The sequence below is a fragment of the Dermochelys coriacea genome, chromosome 2, assembly GCF_009764565.3.
Source record: "Dermochelys coriacea isolate rDerCor1 chromosome 2, rDerCor1.pri.v4, whole genome shotgun sequence".
NCBI classification, from domain to species: Eukaryota; Metazoa; Chordata; order Testudines; family Dermochelyidae; genus Dermochelys; species Dermochelys coriacea.
The window spans coordinates 180,308,876-180,331,002 of NC_050069.1; the positions used below are offsets into that span (position 1 = coordinate 180,308,876).

Below are 22,127 nucleotides of genomic sequence, written 5' to 3' on the forward strand. Positions count from 1 at the left end.
GACAGATCAAGAAATCCAAACGTACACCATTGCAGTAATAAATGCACTTTTCCTTAAAGCACCTGATGACAAGAGGCAGGTGAGTTGCTGGTTTTTGTTGTTTGTCTGCAGACCTATAGGAGATTCTGATTACTTTTGGCAGCTTATCTACATCTCTGTTATGGTCTCCCTTCACCCTTTTGTTACACTGACTAGAGCTGATATGGGTCCTGTTTATTGTACGCTGGAGTATCTTCATACAGTTTAGTGGAGTCACTTTTGCCTTGCACTGGTGTAAGTGAGAGGTGAATCAGGACTATTGAGTTTTTCTGATCTAATATAGCTTCAGATAAAATGTATTAATTGTGTTAGGAAACTGCAATCTTTGGTGTCTGCATTTACTGCTATGGTTATTTAGTGCATTGAAATTTTTGCCAACACACTCTGTAACATCATACTCTTTTTTTTTTTTTTTGTAAACTGTTTTTTTCAGATTGTTATAAAAAAGGAATCCCCCTTTTAAACGTCAGCTCGAAAACAAAATGTCTATGTGTGAGTTGCCTAACTGTAATAATGTTCCACTTAGCTAACTTAGTGCTAAAATTCACAAGCCTCCAATGGAAATATTTTAAACTGCTGCTCCATGTTAAACGAGGCTGGAGTATAAAGTCTGGTATGTGGAAGCAGTTGCATTGTGTTTATTAAAATATTAGCCTACAAGATACTTTCCTTAGAATTTCCCCCCAGTGGTAGCAATGGCGGGAACTCTAGTGGAGACACATCACTGGTATCTGATGTGAAGGTGCTGCTTGTTCAACACTGTTGAAACTCAGGCCAATTATTTAAGTGCCAAAATACCAGAAAGAGTCAAAAAATAATTTTTTTTATAAGAAGTGGATTTTTCAATGTAACTTTCATGGAAAGTTTTGTTTTTTTTTGTTTCCTTCATTTTTTAACTTAATTTAATGTTTCCGTTAAGTCAAAAGAAAAGTTGCTGCGTGCTTCTGAAATCAGCCCTTCCATAGCTGAAGGGCACTGAGTATCTCAAAGTGCTTTGCAGATGCTAATTACAACACTCCTTTGAGTGTGGTAAGGGATACATACAAATCATTTCATCCGCCATAATTGCTGCCACCCTTTTGTAGTGGATCCTTGCTCTCTTTAATATTACATAATAGAGAGAGAAGAACACCACTGCAACCTAATGAAACTGCAGAGGGAGATTCTGGTAGGTAGAATATAATACCTGACTAGGCATTTGGCCAGGAGTCTGGGGTTAACACCCCCACTTGGAGAAAATTTCCTGGGGTCTTTAAAGTGTTTAAGTTGTCAGAACCTTGACTCTTTATGTGTTATGGTTAAATATTAGTCCATATATCCAAGAAAGGGAAAGTTTCTATGAACTTTAACATAGGTTTAAAGGCTAACCTTGATTGCATTCTCCATCTCTGAGGCAAAATAATGAAGTGATGAAATCATAGTTCATTTAATTGTTTTGCTGCTTGGACTTGGATTTTCAGGTCCAGTTACCATTGCTGATAGTTGATGTGTGTGAAGTAGTGAACTGAAAAATCATATTGTCAGAACCAGACCACACTGGGCATAATAGTACAAGGAATTTCACTAACAATTGTGAAGATTGTGGCTTGAAATTTACACCTGTGTTCACGTGTGATGCTATATTGCTTTATATCAATAACACAACAGGTGTAGTGCTGTGAACTGGAAAGTGTGGAAAACTTATGATTGCTTGAATTTGCACTGCAAACTCCTCAAAGGGACCATACAATTTTATATAAAAATCCTGCACAATGCCCGAGGCTTTGGCAAACTACCATAAACTGCAGTATGAGGATCCAACTCTGTTTAGTTGACTACACTGTAATAAAAAATATAGCTAACTTTCTAGTAGTGACTTGTGACTATCCTTTTTTTCTCTTTTGTCTGGCTCTGTAATGTAAAGAAACAAAGTTTTTGAAAGGAAAACTCCTTGCTACCTTACTCCTATCAAAGATAATGCTGGACCATGGTTATGTAAAAAAAAAAAAAAAAAAACTTTGTCGCAATAGCAGAAGAAAACCAAAAGTGCTTGAGGCATAAAATGACACATTAAAAAAACCCTCTTTTGAAAGATATAGTTTTATTGTTTGTTAGTTGCATTTTATTAAGAAGTGATGCTGAAGATTACTAAATGGAGAGCTTTGTCTGAGTTTGTATTAATGAAAGACCTCAAGAATTTATTTCTAAAATGTAGGCCACTCTGTTGGTGTAAATCTGTGCAGCTCCGCTGGATTCAGAGAGTGATTGTCTTCAGTAACAATCATAACCCATTGTAGGAGGGACAGGCAATGACACTAAAGGAGGTCCCAATAAGAGTAATACCTCAGTTGTGTCACATCAGGAAACTAAAAGATTCCAAGGGCAAAGTGGACATGCTGCTATCCCACTTTTTTCAACCATTCCATGTATTCCTCATGGAAAGAGTAATTGTTTAGTCTTCTTAATTATAATAGATATTTATTTCTAAGCAAACTGGTTTTCTTTCCTGTTCATTCCCCACACTGTGAAGCATATTATGCCTATAGCACTCCCCCCTGTACTGTTCTGAATTTTCCAAAAGGATAATAGCATTGTTATAATTCATACCCTTACTCTATTAACAATCTACAGCTGTTCTATCAGCTGAGGCTTGAAAATAAAAATAAAGCTCTAACTAAGATTCTCTGGTCTTCAATCACTTTTTTCCCCCCTTCTCACCTCTGCACTCTGACCCAATACCATTAGCTTGATGTAGTGAACACTGTTAACATCCTTGATTGTCCTTTGACTGTAAGTCAACACTTTCTTTCTGTGTTAGAGCAAGTAGGTTCTCTTCTAATATTGCCAGAGCCAGCTTTTGTTTATGCTACTTCTTCCTTGCTTATGTATCCTTTCGGCAGTTACCCATTTCTTCTCATGTTTTATTTCAGTCATAGTTTTCCTGTTTTCTGTGTTCTTGCATAGATTTTTAATATAAATATACAACTTGGTTAGCTTTTATTAATATTTATTCTTGCAAACCCATTTGCAAAAACTTTTTTTTAGTTTTTCTGAATATGAGCAGTATTTTGAATTCGTTATAATGGCACAGAATCACAATGGATTATGATTAAGATAGTTTCTTTGAACTATAAAACATTAGAACTGATGTGACATTGTGCTATATTGTGTAAGACAGTGTCGGATGAGCTAATGATAGCAAAAGACACAATTTATAGCAGTGGCCCAAAATGTCCAAATGCTAATACCAGTGTATAGGTAGCTATGCACAAGATTTTACCCAGGTAATTTAATAGTATATTTTTGAACAAAATTTTAGTGTGTGTGTGTGTGTGTGTGTGTGTGTACAAAGATCAAACAGATGCAAATGTATATACAGCAAACAAGAATAAAGGGAAAATAAAAGTTTTACAGTTCTGTTGTCTAGATACTTCTTCAATGGCAACTTTATAAATACTGAGACCATTACAACGAATACAAGGTCTGACAGTATGATATGCAGCTAGATAGCTGAGATTGGGTGCTTAAGATGGATGTTGAATCAAAGGTGTGCGTTTGGTGTTTACTGAATGGTTAAAGATAAAAATAGAAGTTAAATTAAAACATAAAGTAGAAGGATGTGAGTATAGATTTTAATGGAGGACCCCTGTCTAAGACCCCCACCAACTCTGAACAGTTTTTAGTGGGGAGAAGTTTGATTTGCAGTGATGATACAGTAACTCAGGCTAATTGTTGACTTTAAGGTAAAGCGTTAGTTTTCAACTGTTTTAAAGTCTAATACCACATAGTCACATCTTGATTCACTACATCTTATTTTCAAAGTCCCAGTTGGCAGGTAGAAACATATGCGACTTCCTCCTGTCTTTCTCTGCTAGAATATTTGTATGTTAAATACTTTCCTCATATTCTATATATTGGGTCTCAATCACTGTTCCATCCTTTCATAGCTATTTTTGGATAGCCCAAATGTTCTGCTCCCTGGTATAAAATGTACGGCCTCCAGTCTCTTCATTTTCTTTGTCCCTCTTTGTCATTGTTAGAGTAGTCTGAATTTAAACAAAAATAAAAGATCAGCTGAGGCAGTCACTGTGAGGCCACTCATTTCATTTCTTGATGAGAAATACAGCTGATATTCAATACTAAAACACACCCAGGAATGACTGTAGAGTTCTTCTCACTGCTGCACTTAAGTACATGCTTTTAGCTAAATCTTTGTGTTTTACCAAAACAGGAGATGGCAAACATTTTGTCACAAAAACAGCTTCGGGCGATCATCTTAACAGTAAGTATTAGTATAAAATTCCCAAGGATTTTATTTACTAGCACAGGGAAACAAAACATGTTGCCATTGTGGTGGGTGTATGTTGTATATTATTCATATTTATGGTCTTTTAGTTGTTTTTGTATTTTCATATGTTTTGTGGCTTGCTAGATAAGGTAGTTCTGCTGCTGAATGAGCTCAGAATTGACCGTACAAAAGGGAAAGGAGGTTATTTCGCCAATGCATAAATTGTCATTTCTCTACCAAGATATAATAATGCATACATGCAATATTTGGGGCACCTTTCCTCTGGAGAAAGTGAGCATTAGCTTGCAGACTAGGAGGGATTTGAAAAATCTGCATTGGCTTTGATTAGTAATGCATCCCAGACTTTAGGGATTGAACTTTCTGTCAATCAAACAATGTACACAGTGCTGCATGACTCAAAATCAGCCCCTGTGCTTGTTTGTCCATCATGTGTGCAGATGATTTTACAATATGAAAACTCTTTGTCTGCACATATCTTGAGATCTTAAATGAACACAGTTTGCCAGATTTATATTATTGCTGGTAATAAATAATTGCCCAGAAGATGCACAAGACACGTTTTAAAGTGTACTTAATAAACATAATAAAGAGCCTTCTCCTTCTCCCATTGAGAACCAGGGGAATTTTGTCACTGACCATAGTTAGAGCCAGATCAGGGCTCTTCTAAACTGTACTAATCATCTATGTCATCTGACATGACATAGATATGGGCATTAAGCAGATTTGGCAGAAGAGGCAGTCTGGAGACCCTGCCCCCCTCTTCCCCTCTCTTTTTCTTTAGATGATCAGTGTGGAAAAAGCAGACTGTTTCAGTTTCAAAGGCTATATTTTCCTTCCTAAGTGGCTGTAGTAGTAGGCTAGATTTTTGACCTCTGCTATGAAATTTACATGAATAGCACTCCCGGGTACTCATTCTCTGGCATAAATGTTCCAATACCATGTAGCAGAGGACACCAAACATCCTATTTAAAGCTGCCATTGAATAGCACTGTCTTGGTGGTCGTGCCCATTTCTCTCCTTACGCACTACTGGGCTAGTAACCTCTGGTTACATCCTTTACAGAAACCCTTGGGATGAAGATTGTATCAAGTTAGCTTCCCCTGGCATTTTTGTGTACCTCAGTGACTTTAAAATTATCCATCATTTTGGCACCTGCATTGTAACTTTGGTGACTTCTCTATTGTTTATGGGCATTTCATTCTAATTTTCATTAATTTTAAACCATTTTCCTCATATAGAATGAGATCATCTGGTAGAGGTAGGAGTGTGGTTCATTTGTAATTGATTCCCTTGCAGCAATTGGCTTACTATTACAGCTGTATCAGCAGCATGAATACTCTTATGCTTAGAAACGTTGTTCTCTTCGCTCTTTGTTTAAATGCACTCTTTGCATGTGCCCTTCTGAAGTGGGTGCTTTTCAAAAAGATGACCTGGCTGCTAATTTCTGTTCTCTGTATGCACATGCTCTAGCTAGAGGGTAGGAGGAGAAGACTCTGTGCACTGCTTTCAGGAACCTTACTAAGGGATAGGATTTAATATCACAGCCCATGGAACAGCTGTGTACCTAGCCACCTTACTAGTATCGGGCTTGCCTTTTCCCCTTCAACAGTATGCATACACCACTGCTCGTCAAACACGTACAGGAATGGAAACACCTGAGCCCACCTCATGGGAATCAGTGGTAGGAAAAGAGTAGGTGACATTCACTTGAATATCTTCGTTTCACAGCATGTTATCAGGGCACAGAGGGCCATCAATAATGAAATGGCGCACCAGCTTTATGTTCTGCAAGTGCTCACCTTTAACCTTCTGGAAGACAGAATGATGACCAAAATGGATCCACAGGACCAGGTAAGCATCTCTCACAACCCAGTCCAAACAGTAAGGGGACAGATGTAGTGCCAAGCTTAGCCTTTAGAGCCAGGAAAGGCAGATTAATGAAAGTGGCACTTCCTAGCAATCATGGATATCCCATGTGTGTTTATAAAAACCCATTTTCTAGGGAGTCTGAAATTAAGGTCAGATTTTTTGTTTGAAAAACAAACTGATTTCTGTTATGCAAAAATGAGACAACAAACTGTCAAGTTTACCACATTTCAGACCTCGGCTATCTCTTGAGCTTGAGGTTCATCAATTGAATTTGGCATCATCCTGAGCTAAATCTGTACGGCATCCAGATCAGTGTCAGTCTATTTTTTTTCTTATAATGTTTATACCTTATATACCTGAAATGTGTAGTCATCCTGGTTGGCTTTATTCATGTAGAACTAGAGCAAATGTTCAAATTAAAAGTATCTGATATAGATGGAATATGGTTAAATAACCCTGTAACTCTAGTTCATTTTTTATTTTGGGTTGTTGTGGCTAAACAATAATTGTTTTTAGTATTACTTAGCTCCAACAATGTGTGTGGTGCTGTGCAGTAAACAAAAATAGATGGTTCCTGCCCCAAACTGCTTTTAGTTTAAAAAAAGAGACTTGAAGTCAAGATGCCATGGGAAAGATTTTCAGGTCTTGTTTCTTTAATTTTAAAGGAGCTTCATGCAGGCTATATAAAAGAAGTGGATTCTTAAGAGGGACTTGAATGAAGATAGCATGGTGATTTGGGAAATTGGGATAGCTAGGGTGTTCCATAGATAAGAGACAGCATTATACATGGTTACATCAGAGCAATCATTGTGTACTCTCTTTTCTTTCAAAATATAGCAGCAGGATAGTTTCTGCAGCTCTTCACTCAGAAAGAAAAAGGATACACACAACTACCTGGTACACATCACATCATCAACCAAAGTAGCACTGTAGCTATAAATGGCAAAACAGTTATTACTGGCACAAGATATTCGTGATGAGCTGCAGATGTGCAGCGTTGATATGATTTGAAACTACTGCAATTTGTTAGTCTCTAAGGTGCCACAAGTCCTCCTTTTCTTTTTACTGCAATACCGTCATCCACTTGGTAACAAAAATCTGCTGTTACTGAGAGGGATGCTTAGGGCTCAAACCTTCAAGGTGCTGAGTACGCTCTGACCTGGATCCAGCAAAATAGTGAGTACAAACTTAAACTTGAAGCATGTGTGTTATCCCATTGACTTCAGTGGTGTCATACACACATGGTTAAAGTGAAGTGTGGGCTGGAGTGCTCAACACCTTGCAAGATTGAGTCATTAAGTGTCTGTCAGGACACTAGTACTTCATGTGAGTCTTCTGAGGAATGAAATCCCTCAACTGTGAGGACTTGGGGAAATAGGGAGACACAAAGTCACTCCATATGTACGTCTGTCTAATTGCTTAAAATTATATTCTGATAAAGTAAGACTGGGGGTTGGAGAGCATGCAGCTTTTTGAGACATGCTTTTGTAATTCCTTGCTGTGACTCGAAACAGGAGACATTTCTTTGCTTTTTTTAAAACTGACCTTTCTCTTTTTGAACACCCTCAGGCTCAGAGGGATATTATATTTGAACTCCGAAGAATTGCTTTTGATGCGGAGTCTGAACCCAACAACAGTGGCAGTATTGAGAAACGCAAATCTATGTATACCCGAGACTATAAAAAACTTGGATTTATTGTGAGTATTTTTGCTGAAGGAGTTATTCTAACCTGTTGAATCCTGGCCATATCTCTGTTATGGTACAGTCTGAAATCAGGGACCTCCAGCATAGCCTGACATTCCTGCTACTTCCTTCCCTTTCGTTTAAATGGAAAGCTAGTCAACACAACACGCTTTAATTACTGTTTGTTCCCTGCAAATTCTGTTAACATATGAGCCATATTATTGCTTTAGCAGATGTGAATCCAGTGTGAATTAGTGAATGTAAAAATTATAGCAAGACAAAACGTACTATTGACTATTAATTCCAAAATCTATATTATGATAATCTTACTCTTAATGGTATTTTAAATAAATAGACACTATCAAAGGGGTCTATGGCATGCTTTAGTATCTATATATTCAGTTGCTAGTTATGTCAAATAATGAACTCAGTAAATGGGGCGGAATGTTTTATTTAAATATAGGCTCGTGTGTTTTGGTTCTTAAAGCGTTTTCTTTTATTCAGCAAAAGGGTATAGAGTATTTGACCCATTCAAATCAACAGGAGTTTTGCTGTTGACCTCAATGGGACCAGGATTAGGTCCAGATTACAATTTGATTAAACTGCTGTATAAATGTATATGTATGTATAACGCCTTTCCTCATTCCAGAAACGGAAGACTGCCATGTAATGTAGTTAGTACTTTAATTTGCTAGTCACTGTAGGTAGTTGGGTTATTACTCCTCTCTTTGTATAAAGACAAAGCAAAATACTACACTTTAGGTAGGAAAAATCAAATGCACAAATAAAAAACTGGGTATAGCTGGCTAGGCAGTAAAACTGCTGGAAGGGATTGGGGTGATAGTGGACCACAAATTGAATATGCATCTACAGTGTGAGGAAGGTTAAGTTTTGTGATATTTAGCATTTTTCTTAGTCACAGAATCTGAAGTCAAGTGAATTCACCATAATCTCATCTTTGTTTTTTTATTTTTTTTAATTGCATCAAGGCCTCATGGTTGTGGGAAAACATGAACCCTAAATATTCAAAAGCCAGAATGCAAATAAAAAGAACTTCAAGTGTTGGGGGTTTTTTAATCTCAGGATTCTAAAGAAAATCCCATGATTTTGGGGGATTAACTCATTAATTCTGAACACTCAAGGTTCGTAATTGGCTGAGCGAAGTCAGGTCTAATACTCAACTTGATGACGTTTGTCTGTCTAGCTTTTGAACACCATATCTAATCAATTCCAGAATTTCAGGAAATATTCTAGGCATCAGTGGGCACATCTGTACTGGTTTTGGTGCAAATCAGAGCACGCAAAAAGCCTGATTCAGAGGAAATTCAGGGCCCCCAGACTGCCTGGTGCCGCAAGCAGAGCAATTTCTATGCTGCCCTCTGCTGCTACATAGTTATCAAAGGTCACAGCTGAACTTGCTGCATGGGGAAATTGTAGTTGTGTATGATCCTCATGGGAGTATAGGCCAGCTAGGGATTGCTGGAGTGCATAGTGGTCGGGCTTCTTTCATTCTCCACTTTATCCCACCCCACCACCAAGCCACCGTCTCTGTTTTCTGAAGCACTAGGGGAGGGAGATGCAATAGGAAGATACATCAGCTCTGTGCCTACAGGGGAGTTGTGGGAGGTTTCCACTCCCTGTGCACTGCCTGTCTGGCACGAAGGGAGCAGATTGTTGGCAGAGATTCTACCTCTACCTCTACCTCAGGATTCTTTGCCCCTGCCCCCTAGTGTAGGTCCTGAGAGCATTCATCTGTATACCAAAGAAGGTCTGGCTTCTTCTGTTTCAAAAACTGACCAAACTGTCTTTCAGATGGGGAGAGCAAAAGCTTGTCTCATCACGGACTGTCTCCTGTTCAGCTTGTCCTCTTTCTGTATTTAGAGTGCAGACATTCTATCGTTTCGTGTCTCTGCCATGTCAAAAAGCTTTACCACATTATTGTGAAGGCGGTGCAAATAGAAGGTACAGCATAGACATGGCTTCAGAGGTTTACCATAACATTTGTAAAACCGTATAGTTAGAAACCCACATTTCAGATGTTCATGTTGGTCTGAAGGGAGGCTTGTTATTAGTAAAGGTAGGTTTAAAATAATATAAGCTTGATTAAGTTTAACAGAACAGTGAAAGTAAAACAAAAGAACATGATCCAATCAGAAGATATAAGATCGGATGAAGTGAGATGTAGCTCACGAAAGCTTATGCTCAAATAAATTTGTTAGTCTCTAAGGTGCCACAAGTACTCCTTTTCTTTTTGCGAATACAGACTAACCCGGCTGCTACTTTGAAACCTGTCATTTAATCCCTGTAATCCAGACTGGGCAATAAATACTGCTAAAAAACTGGTATCTTTCAAACTCATTCATACTCTCTCTCTGTCTTTTTAAAGCATACCCAATCTCAGGCCCATCCATGAGAGATTGCATCCGATGAAGTGAGCTGTAGCTCACGAAAGCTTATGCTCTAATAAATTTGTTAGTCTCTAAGGTGCCACAAGTACTCCTTTTCTTTTTGCGAATACAGACTAACACGGCTGCTACTCTGAAACCTGTAATACACTTGTTTGCTTAAAGAGGTGGATCTGGCTAGTTTCCAAGGCATTTAAATTGGCCACGATTCTTAAGGATACTATCAGCTTCCGTTTTAGGACCAGATTTTCAGAAGTGTTCATCGTGCAGCAGCTCCCATTGTCTTTATATATGGCATTGATTATATATAATGTGTGCACACATATACCAATATATAAAATATTATGCACAAAAAACCTATGTGGATGGTGCCGACTTAATGAGTCATAGTTTATCTTCATTGTTCAGTGTGTGGCCAATCTGTTGTTTAGTGCACACTATTCAAACCCTGCTCTGAAGATGCTATTACTAATTTCGTCACTGGCTCCTAGTCCCAATCTCCTTGTCAAACCAATTTCCCCCTTATTCCCCTTCATCTGATCTCACTGGGTATGTCTACACTGTAATAAAACACCCACAGCTGGCCTGTGTCAGCTGACTCAGGCTCTCAGGACTCGGGCTGCAGGGCTATAAAATTGAGGTGTAGCCACTGAGGCAGGAGCCTAGTCTCTGGCACCCTCCAACCTAGCAGGGGCCCAGAGCCCAGGCTCCAGCCTGAGCTTGAACAACTACACTGCAGCTTTATAGCCCCACAGCCTGAGCCCCGTGAGCCTGAGTCAGCTGATATGGGCTAGCTGCAAGTGTTTTATTGCAGTGTAGACATACCTCGTGTTCCTAATTCCATTCTCTGTGTACCCTTCTTCTCCCTTGGATCCCAGACCCAGCCTGCCCACCCCACCAGTCTCTACTCCAAAACATGGGAGTGCTAGAACTATTAAAGAAAAGGTTGCCAGAATTTTTTAACATGGGGAGAAGCAACTTACTTCCCCCGAGCCTTGCTCTCAGAAATAGCTAACTGCTTTGGCTGAAATTTTCCAGAAACATCCAACCTAAGGCAGACACCCAGAATGGAAAGTTTCAGTGCAAATGATTAAAGTTTGGCCAAGTTAAAAGCACTGAAAACAAGATTTTATAATAGGAAATGTTAGACAACATTAATAATGGGCAGCACTACTAGCCCCACCTGTAAAACACCATCACTTTGCTAAATGTTTTCTGTTTCTTTATATAAACATAAATGAATGAGGATTAAACAACTGTTTTATTGAACTTGAATTCTTCAACTAGAGTTATCTATATTCATTTCTCTTACTTCTACAGTGTTGTTACTTGTGGGCTGCCGTTTCGGACTGAGAAATAGCTATGTATGCTTTATCAGTTTAAACAGCTCCTAAGATAATACTATTTATTTGCTGCAACCTAAAATTAATGGAAATAAATATGTCACAAATTCAGTGTTGCACATTATTTGTTGTAAAATAAAATTCTTCTTTGATATCTTCTGTTTAAAAATGTAATGTCGCTCTAGTTGAACAATTCAGGATCCCTACATCATAGTTGTTAGCCTTTGCTAATTCATTTAATATGAAGAAAGAAAAAAAAACTCAAGGAATTTAGTTAAAGGACAGTGCAGAAAACTGGACAATTTGTTTTTGGAGCAGATTAGCTGTAGTCAATTAAGCGGTAAGTTAGGGAAGAGCTCAAGAGAGGAAAAATTTTGAGCAAGACTTTGGGGGCAGATGCCATGCCTTGTGGGAGTATTTAACATTAAGCTGAATTCCCGATCCTACAGCTGTCTCAAGTTAATAATGTCAATCAGATAGCATCACCCTTACTGGGTATTTGGAATAGCTAATGGCAGCTGTTTATTAAACAAAATGCTGTGCCTTTCTGGTCAACGGGAGTAAGAAAACAGCAGGGGCAAGGAGAGAGAACTTGGTGGGGGTTTAGTAGTCATTATTGCTGGGTAGTGGAAGATGACCATTCATTTTCTTGCCAAACATGTGAGGGTTGACATTTGAAGTATCACAGTCTTCTTATGGGCTATAGTATTGGGGAAGCTGAGAGCAAGAGTTCGGGGATTTGTGGTTTGGGGAGTGAAATCTGGAGCTGGTGTAAAATCAAATGTATGGACGTGAGACTAGATGGTTTCAGTGGTCTTTTCTGGCTGTCTTTTTTATGGTTTTGTGACATTTCCTTCTGTCAATAACCTCTGGGGCGTACTAGATTATTTATCCCCTGGGAATATTTACAAATCTCATATTATAATAGAAAAGATGCCTTATTTAAATCCCTTTCTTGGGTTAGGCAATGGGAGAGAAACGAGTGGATGACATCACATTAGATCCAGTCTTACTCTCACAGTGAAGTCCATAAGAATTCGGTGGCAGGAAAATAAAGGAACACACTGTTTGATGATTAATATACACTCTCCACTGCTGATTTGTTTGTTTATTTCCAGTCTTAATTATGGCTGTTTGAATACTTCTACTATTGCAGGGAAAAAACCTAGCCAAACTGTTACATATTTGTAAGAGAGGTTTCAGAGTAGCAGCCGTGTTAGTCTGTATTCGCAAAAAGAAAAGGAGTACTTGTGGCACCTTAGAGACTAACAAATTTATTTGAGCCTAAGCTTTCGTGAGCGATGAAGTGAGCTGTAGCTCACGAAAGCTTATGCTCAAATAAATTTGTTATTCTCTAAGGTGCCACACGTACTCCTTTTATATTTGTAAGAGAGAGGTTCATTTGTTCTAAACCTGGGCAAAGAGTATCTAAACCAGCTAGATATTACATGTTGTTGTTGGTGTTTTTCAATTTAAAAATACTTCAACTACATTTTTGACACTGAATTGTGTGTCTGAGCTGAACTTTTCTACACTCTCTGCTTCGTTCCAATGTGATTTGAAATATTCAAGCTTGAGAATTGGGCTTTGTAAATATATGCATCAGTGGTCTAGGGATCAAATTTGAAAAACTTTAACCAGGGAAAAGTAAAGATATAATCTATAAAACATAGAAGGCCATGCTTCATGGATCTTATTTTGGGTCTTGGGAGACGTGAGACCTGCAGAATTTGAGGGAGTCCTGGTTAAAAAGCCCGTGTTTTTTCTTTAAGACCCTGTTTATGCCCTTAGGCCCCAATTCCCTAAAATACATAAGCACGTGCTTGCGTGTTTTGCAGAACAGGAGCCTTAGTCCCTTACTTTCCCTTCTATTCTCTGAGAGGCTGTTTCCAAATCAGGTGACAACTCTGTCAGGCTTTCTCAGGAGTGGTTCAAGTTGGCATCCGATGAAGTGAGCTGTAGCTCACGAAAGCTTATGCTCTAATAAATTTGTTAGTCTCTAAGGTGCCACAAGTACTCCTTTTCTTTTTGCGAATACAGACTAACACGGCTGCTACTCTGAAACCAATCTTTTCTGTGGGGTGCAATTTGAAGCCACATCACTTTATGGAATTAAAAGGCCTTTCCACCTTCTCTGTTGGGATTCAGGAGTTCTCCTTTTGTTTTATCTTTCAGGGCTGCTTTATAATCGATTTCTGCCTTTGAATAATTAATCTTCTTCTTTACATATCACTTGTGCTGTAAGTAGCTCATTCCAACTCTTTCTTCAACCCAGCCTTTCCAGGGACTAAGCTAAGGCCTTATCTACAATAGGAAATAAAGTCATCACTGAGAGCTGTTGTCAGGAGCACTTGGTAATTAATCTAGTTTAATTATGAGTGTAGGTGAAAACAAACCATTTGAGCTAACTCTGAGAGTGGTAGAGACTTGCATTTCCAAGGACTTGCATGAAAATGCTGAACAGTCAGTAATCTGTAAAACTTGCCATCTTCACACTTTCTATATTTTTTTTCTGTTAACTACAGTTTGACAGGGAATTAGTTTTCCACAAAGAGTTTTAATATATCTTAACTAGCAGTATTCCCTGCAACCCTCGCCCCCACCCCCCAAAACCTTCTGAGTGAATTTTGCTCTTATGTTCCATGGAAGGCTTATTGCTGCTGTATTTCCCCTTCCAGCCGCCCCCACCAAGAAACCCAATAAACATGCAGAATCACAGGCTCTCACCAGCACAAAACATTGGTGTGCCAGCACTGGCTCTGACGTGTAGCATCATTGTTCTTGGTTGTTAGAAGCTCTTCCAAGTAGACATTTTCTAGGCAAGTACATTATAGATGTAGGTTTCTGATCTTGACCTTGGTAAATCAATGCATTTTACTCTGGATTTACACTGGGGTAACTGAGATTAGGGTCTGCTCTGGAACCTGCTGACTGGGAGTTTGTCAGTGGCCTAGGATAAACTGCCAAAAAACTTTGTTTTATGTTATCACTGGCAATCAGTGAGGTTTCTGTTTACACTGGTGTGTGTAAGGAGCTTGTGCATGTTATGCAATCAGGCAGGGAAAGCAGTACATTTCTGGAAGATTAAATCATGAGTTGGGTGCTTTGTGAGGCCTAATGCCAAAGACCAAGTGGTTTCAGCCACTCTGGAGAGAAGTGTGTTAATTCCCAGAATTGCCCTGGCTACAGTATTGCTATTATCAAAAGCAAACTGAGAAGTAGAAAGAAAAAGTCAGCATCTAACCAAGCCTATTCTGGAGCTAATAACCACAGCAGTTCTGATTTACTTTCCCACTTTTCCTACTAGAGAGCGAGGTCGAATATCCCACTGTGACTTTAATTATAGAGCCTTCATGTTGTGTGGCTAGAGCTAGACAGGGATGCAGTGTCATCAGTTCAGCCTTTCAAATCTCTTGCAGCCAGGAATTTAAAAAGTTCATCACAAAGCAGCTGGAAGGATTTTCTTTGACCACATCCATAACTTGCTGGTCCTGGGTTGCATAAGCAGCAGCCAAAGGCTCAGCTCTGGACTTCATTGGAAACATACCAGGAAAAAACAGCTGCTCATAGCAGAAATGGGTGACCAAAAAATACTTCTTGTTCTTTTTTTAATGTTTCAGATAAACATGAGTTGCAAAGAGTAATGCCTGGTCAGTCTCAGTGCTGCCTTGGTGTACAGTTACTTTCCTGCTCTTTTTTGCATAGGCTGTTCTGCTTGGAGAAATAGCATTTGTCACTGTCAGAAAACATGGCTGCTCCCCATTTGTCATGCCGATCTCCTACTGCCTGACCTCAGCTGCTCCCTTCATTTTTCTTACTTGGATAGCTTTAACACACAGCATTTCACTACCTGCTTTCTTATTCCGGATGAAAAGAAATAGGGGGAAAGAAACACTTACTGGTAGGGTTTAACACACTGAAGGATTGAAAGCTTTCTTTAATTACCTTTTGTTGTGTTATCCTGTCTCATTCTTTCCTACTCGGCGTTGTGCTTTTTTGTTGTTGTTGTTTTTGGACTGGGTTGGGGGACAGTTCCTCCTCTCCCTCCCATGCCTCTGCACACAGTCAGCCACTTGTTACTACATGATGGGTCTGGTGTGTACTTACTGCTACTCTTTTTATTTTAAAAAAATCATTGTGTTGCCCTTTTACATATCATTAATACTTTCCACTTCCATGGTGCCATCTGGGGATGTCAGAGCACTTCACAAGACCCTGGTGAAATAGATGAAATTAACCCCATCTTATAGGTGGGGTAAATGAAGTGCAGAGAGATCAAGTGACAGATCTGGCACTTGATCCCAGGCCTCATGACTCCCAGTTCTCTGTGCTAACCATTGTATCATACTTTAATTGGTTCAAAAGCTGAGTATTTACAATAAAATCATTTAGCTCAATATGTTTTAACTGAATTAGTTTTAGAAGACGCGCCCCTTCCCTGACCTATCTAGATATGTAATGGGTGAATTCTAGTCCAGGATGCTGTCACAAGGTGAACATGTGTCAACCCCTCGTTCAGTTTCCCTAATTTTGTCATTACCTGTCTTATAAATGGCTTTTTGCTTTCTGGGCACAGTTACAAAATATGTGCGGTTAGGCAGAAATACAAGCTGTTTACCAGACAGGCTGAGGTAGTTTCAGTATCCCAAATGCACGGATCCCTTCTGCCTATCCCATCATACAGCATACTATCAGGGAGCTTCCATGGAAAAGGTGTGCTTTATCTATATATATCAACACACTGGACTGCTAATAAAACAATAAAAAGACTGAAGTAAGGAAATCAACATAAACTGTACTTACTGATTTGCCCACCTTATATAAATGTAACTTTAACCCGCTTGTGGCCAAGATGGAGTCTGCTCTGCAGACAGCTCTGGCCAAGAGAAGGCACGCTCATGAATGCAGCAGGGAAAGTCCCTTCCACCCCTGGGGCACCTGTTCCAAATCCCGCAGAATGAACACACACACACCCGAAGAATACAATGAATATAGGAAAGGGAGATATTTATTTACAGAGGGATGAAAGGAGAAAAACAACGGGGGGAAATATAGGGGGAGCAGTAAAGCAGGGTTGCATTCAACACAAGACCCCACAGGCCCAGTGGTAGCACAGTCTGAAAGGGCAGACATCGAGCAATGTGTCTGCATACACAGTCCATGAGTCCTGGGCAAAGTTCCAGTCCAGTTCTGAGTCTTGGGTGCTCCTGGTCATCTTCGGCGCCAGTGAACTTTCTCCGACAAACCCCTCTTCTGCCACTCTCTGCAAAGCCACCCATAGTGACAACCTCCCTACTTGACTAGCTAACAGCCTCTTTCCTTATCCCAGTGCAAAGTTACAAGCCCCAGTGCTCATGGCCCCATGCAGCTCTGGCCAGCAGTGATACTAGGTCCAGCTCTGGTTTGTCCTTCTCAGGTGATTCCTCCCTGGCACAGTGCTCCTCCTGACTCCAGTCCTGGGGTGTCCCCGATCAGCTGCTCTGTCCCTCCTAGGCTTCAGGCAGGTTCTCGGCTGCTTCACTTTCTGAGGGCCGGGTTGTTCCAGCCCTTCTGTCTGGCGCTATAGACACGCGCACCCTGGCCTCTCTCCTCTCTCTCTGCTCCCTTCCCCCCAACAGCAGTTCCTCCTTCTGGAGCAATCAGTGCTCCCCACACAGGAAAAAGATTTAAAGGGGTCATGGTCTCTAAACCCCAAGGGGGTTACATAAAGAAAAAAGTTGAACAGTTCGGTTGCCTGTCATTAGGGAGGCAGGCTACTCAGCAAAACTTAACGTCTTTTGAAACAGAAGACAAACTCATACCATGTTTACGGCACAAAGTTGCAAGAAAAATAGGCTTTGTCTTCTCTAAGATCAGCATATCTTTAAAATTATTTATTAATCTCTAATAATATGCTGGACATTGTACAATATAGAGGAAGTAACAGAGACTGCCCAAAGTGACTTTGTTTTAAAGGACTTCTCATCTCATGCCTCTTTATAGCAAGTGGCTTGCAGATATAAGTATTCCTTAAGTATTTACATAGGATTTATTTTGCAAATAATATGATGTCTGGCCAGAAAAACAGACCACCTTCTTCTCTCCTGTCACTGAAGTTCCATTTAACAGCCAGTATTGCTCTTATCTTATTCAGCGCAAAGGGACTAAGATAGGACTAAAAAAGTGCTCATAGTTTGGTTTCTACCTTTCTGACCACTAGAGGTTGCTCCTCTAAACTCTATATGGCAAGTTTTAAATTTGCATATGTACAGTGGTAGGCCTTAAAATCATATCCATTTTGTTAGATAACTAATTAACTGTACCTCAAGATTTTGCACTATTCTAGTTATTCCTTGTAGTAAATTTAGGAAATTCAGCAAAGACTGAGATTGCTTTATTTAAGGAAACTGACAGTATTTTTAAGGTGACCATTGTTTTCAGTATATGATATCCTTTATAAATGAATACACAGAGTTTTGGGTGCACAGTATTGTGTTTTGCTTTCTTATGCACTGTTTAGATGATGAACAAAAACTAGGGGCTCAATTCTGCAATTCGTAGGCACACCAAATAACATACGAGTAATCCCACTGATTGATTTAAGTGACAAGACTCATGTGGGCAAGTACTACTCAACATGAGTAAAGATTGAAGTGTAGAGCCCTAAGTAGTTTGGACATTGAATGCTATGAGACATCGAATACTATGAGATAATGTCTTACGCCTTTCAAAAGGCACAGCCTCTATCATTAACATATGTTACATTTTAATAAACAAACCCTGCGTTAAAAAAATTTTGTTTGCAAAGTCAAGTATTCAAACATTAGGAAATGCCAGGATTAAGGCTGCCTGCCAGTGCAACTTTAATTCACCTCCCTTGTGCATATGCATTATGAAGTATATTTTAATTATATGATCACAGTATTTTTTTTACCTGTCCCTCTGTGTTCTTTCCCCCCTCACCCTGGCTCCTGTCCGTCTCCTGCTATCCAACCTTCCTATCCCTCTGTTCTTATTCCCCCTCTGCTCCTATCTGTCTGTGGGGATGGTGCATACACATTCTGGTCCACACTAGGAGCTGGGAGAGGCTGGAGTATGCTCATGGCAGAGAGAAGCTTTGGAGAATTTAGCTGCCAAACTCTAACAAGTCTCTACAGTCCCTGCAGCCCGCCACTTCCTGCAGCTCCCATTGGCTGGGAACAGAGAACCACTGGGACCTGCGGGGAGCCACGCCTGCGGACGGTGAACATCAGCAAAATGTCTCGCGGCCTGCAATCAGATTACCCTCATGGGCCGCTGAACAGTTTTAGCTGAAACAGTCCTCAAAATTTAGGCTATGGAAGACCCCTGAACAGAGTCTTACGATAGAAGGTGCCGGGTGACCTTTACTTTTGGCGGCGCTCCCAGTTCCACCCATAACTTTATACATTTTCTCCTGGTTTTCTTTTGCTTTCAGCAGCTAGTTCACATCGCTGCATAAAGTGATGAAACATGCTAATTTTGTGCTGTTCATTTGGTGTTGTGGGAGGGTGAAGAGCTTTTTGTTTTCACAAATTAAGCATTTCCCACTTAGCATTCCTTTCCCACACATTCTAAAAGACCCCTCCAGCCGGTAGCTTCCCCCAGAGCCCAGCTTATTCGAAGAATATTAAGGAGAATTGGTGGTGATGCTGCCTTAGGTCAAGCTGGTGACTGCTTCCCTTCTCCTGTGCCTGCCTCTGAGTCACTCTCTACTCTGTACTCAGACCCAGTGGCAACAGAAATAAACTTCTGCAGCAGGTAGAAGGGACTTAGGGTGCATTTGTAAAGCCCTTGCAAGTTGCAGCCAAATCATGCATGTGTTGCACTATGATTACATCAGACTATTCGACTGCTGAATAAGGTTGGCAAAGGGCACACGTTTATTCAATACAAACTGGTGTTCTCTCTTGGGTGTAGAGAAGGTATTGAGGAGGGTGCAGTCCATTGCTTTACCCCATTTACTGTAGTAACATATTTTCGGAGGTAGTTTACTCAATGGCCAAGGTTTTCAAAAGTAGCCAGTGTTTTTGGGTGCCACATTTTTTGGGTGTCCAATCTGAGTCACTTTAAAGAGGTCTAATTTTCTGAAATTGTTAAGCCACCTGCCTTCAGACTATTTGGGCTTTTTATTACATCTCCAATTGGGCAACTAGAATCAATGGTGACAAAATCAAAAACAAGTGAGAAAATGAAAGTTGGGAAGGTGGGGAAGAAAAGAAAATATAGATAAGATGATACCAAGGATGATGTCACTAATTAAGATTCATTTCAGGGCAACTGAACTGTGCCCTGACCAGATGCATGAAGGTGCATGATCTATACCTGATTTGATAACCTCAGTGCTGGATTCTGTAATCTCACATTCTAGATCCATATTGCAACTAGACCTTAAAGGGCTTTTTGTTTCCTAATTAAAAATGTCTGTCCATTTTATAATCTACAAAACAAAGATGAGTATTTTATCATCACTGAGCTATTTTTTTCCAGATGGAAAATACGGTGTGCAATGCCATCCCATTGTGTGTCACATTCCCTTCATCACGGTGTTATGGGAAGTTGAATGCTACTGATTTTACTGCTGATATTATTCCATTACAGGAAGTAATAATGTAGAGAATATTTTGGGATTGTTTTCCATTCATGTCTTAGAATTTCAGCTTCTAATATAAGTAATTGATATTGCTGAATTTGTATTGCACACATTACTAGCAAATTTGCAGAATCCCATTTTAAAAGCAAGTATTAAGCTTATTCTTTGGTAGCTAGAGGGCAGTAACTCCATAATAGATTCATGTTCTGCATGGACATCGTTGAACAATTCACTTACCATTTGTTATACAGAATCATTTCAAGCATAGTTGGAATAAGAACCACTGTTGTTTGCTGTAAATTGCCACTTCTCAGTTAAACACTAACAGGGATCATGTTGCCAGTTGTCTCATCAAAATGATATGTTTTTAAAAATAAAGGTGAACGATAGCAAAATTCTCCTGTTTGCCAAGTATGGCTTGTTAGAAAGTAAAGTAGCCTGGTACAATTTATTTTAATCCTATCAATGAATTTTTTTCTTGTGGAAAAACTGAATGTGAAACACTTCTGCATCTCTCTCATGTAGGTGCAAGTTTCTTCTACAGCAAATTGACTTTTCTCTAGTGGCTGCATAGCATTAAGGGAACTGTAATATTATTTTGGTTAGTCAGGGGGATCCTAGTACAGAATTGAAGTTGAAGAATCAGCTGAGCACAGAGATACTTAAATGTGTGTTTTCCCATGAAAGCAAAACCTGTACACTTTTTTTTTAAAAGGTTTCTCAACAATGAATCCAAGATGGCAGATGCAATTTAGTATATGTGATTTGTTAGATCCTGAAATTTAGGATCCTATATGTTGACCATGTTTTTATAGTGAGCATATTTAAATAAGGGGAGAGCTTTTGGATCAGTGGGAGCTGCAATCATGGTTATTAGTAAATGGTCTCCAGAATCTGCTTGTTGTGATGCCTTTTAAAAGAATTGTGTTGTGGGTTTTGGATTTAGCTTTGCATTGATGTTGGGTTTCTGTTTTATTTTTTAATTGTTTTGATTTCATTTTGTCTGTCTGATTTGACAACATAATGTAGACATACAGAACACCAAGTATTGTGAGATTTGTGATAAAAATCATTAGTGGACTAGTAAATCCATACAAACAATGTGCCTTCCTTTGAACACAGACCTAACCAGCGGTAAAGGAACACATGGGAACTGGTGCTGTTTGGTAGTTGGAAGAAAGTCTCTTAGAAAAAAAATTCACAAACAGGAAATATGACACAATCTTCTTGTAGATGATACCTGTCTTCTGAATGACTCTCCAACAATAAAGCTTTGTGGTGGTGTTTTTGAGCCAATAATTATTTAATGAGAGCATTATGGCTCCGATAATATTATCACTGTGACCAGTAATCATGGTCAGCAAATCCATATGTTAAAACCATTGTTCTTGTTTACCACACAGCTGCATCTGATGAAAGTGAGCTGTAGCTCATGAAAGCTTATGCTCAAATAAATTTGTTAATCTCTAAGGTGCCACAAGTATTCCTTTTCTTTTTGTGAATACAGACTAACATGGCTGCTACTCTGAAACACAGCTGTGTGCAATTTACCAGATTTGTTTGTCAGATGGAAATGAACAACTAAAAATTTGTAATGTAAATTGTTAATATGAATCAACCAGTCTTTCATCAAATGTTGATGAATCCTTGCTAGACGAGCCTTCTATAGAGGGATGGACTATTTCATTTTAGCGTCAGTTTAATGTCCCTTCGGTTGAGAAGAAACACTGTAAAAAAGAGAATTGACAGTGTGAAACTTGAATGTGCTGCCAATCTTCTGTGACCTTCTTATTGTTATTTGAAAGATGAAGTTTAAAATAATCAGAATGAAGTATTTGTGGTTGTGTCTTTATGAGAATGAACTGGATCTGATTAAGCCAATCTTTTAGCTCTTTGAATTCTTTTAAAT

The 22,127-nt window shown here is 39.3% G+C and overlaps 1 protein-coding gene across 6 annotated transcripts in view; it reads left to right on the forward strand.

The window, feature by feature from the left end:
- Window positions 1–22,127, forward strand: part of ELMO1 (engulfment and cell motility 1) — a 438,626-nt gene that overhangs the window by 168,936 nt on the left and 247,563 nt on the right. For all 6 annotated transcript variants that reach the window (XM_038391750.2, XM_043508739.1, XM_043508737.1 and 3 more), the window contains 4 exons: window positions 1–79; window positions 4,250–4,300; window positions 6,056–6,178; window positions 7,766–7,894. In XM_038391750.2, coding sequence (XP_038247678.1) covers window positions 1–79; window positions 4,250–4,300; window positions 6,056–6,178; window positions 7,766–7,894 — 382 coding nt within the window. The remainder of the gene's footprint in view (window positions 80–4,249; window positions 4,301–6,055; window positions 6,179–7,765; window positions 7,895–22,127) is intronic.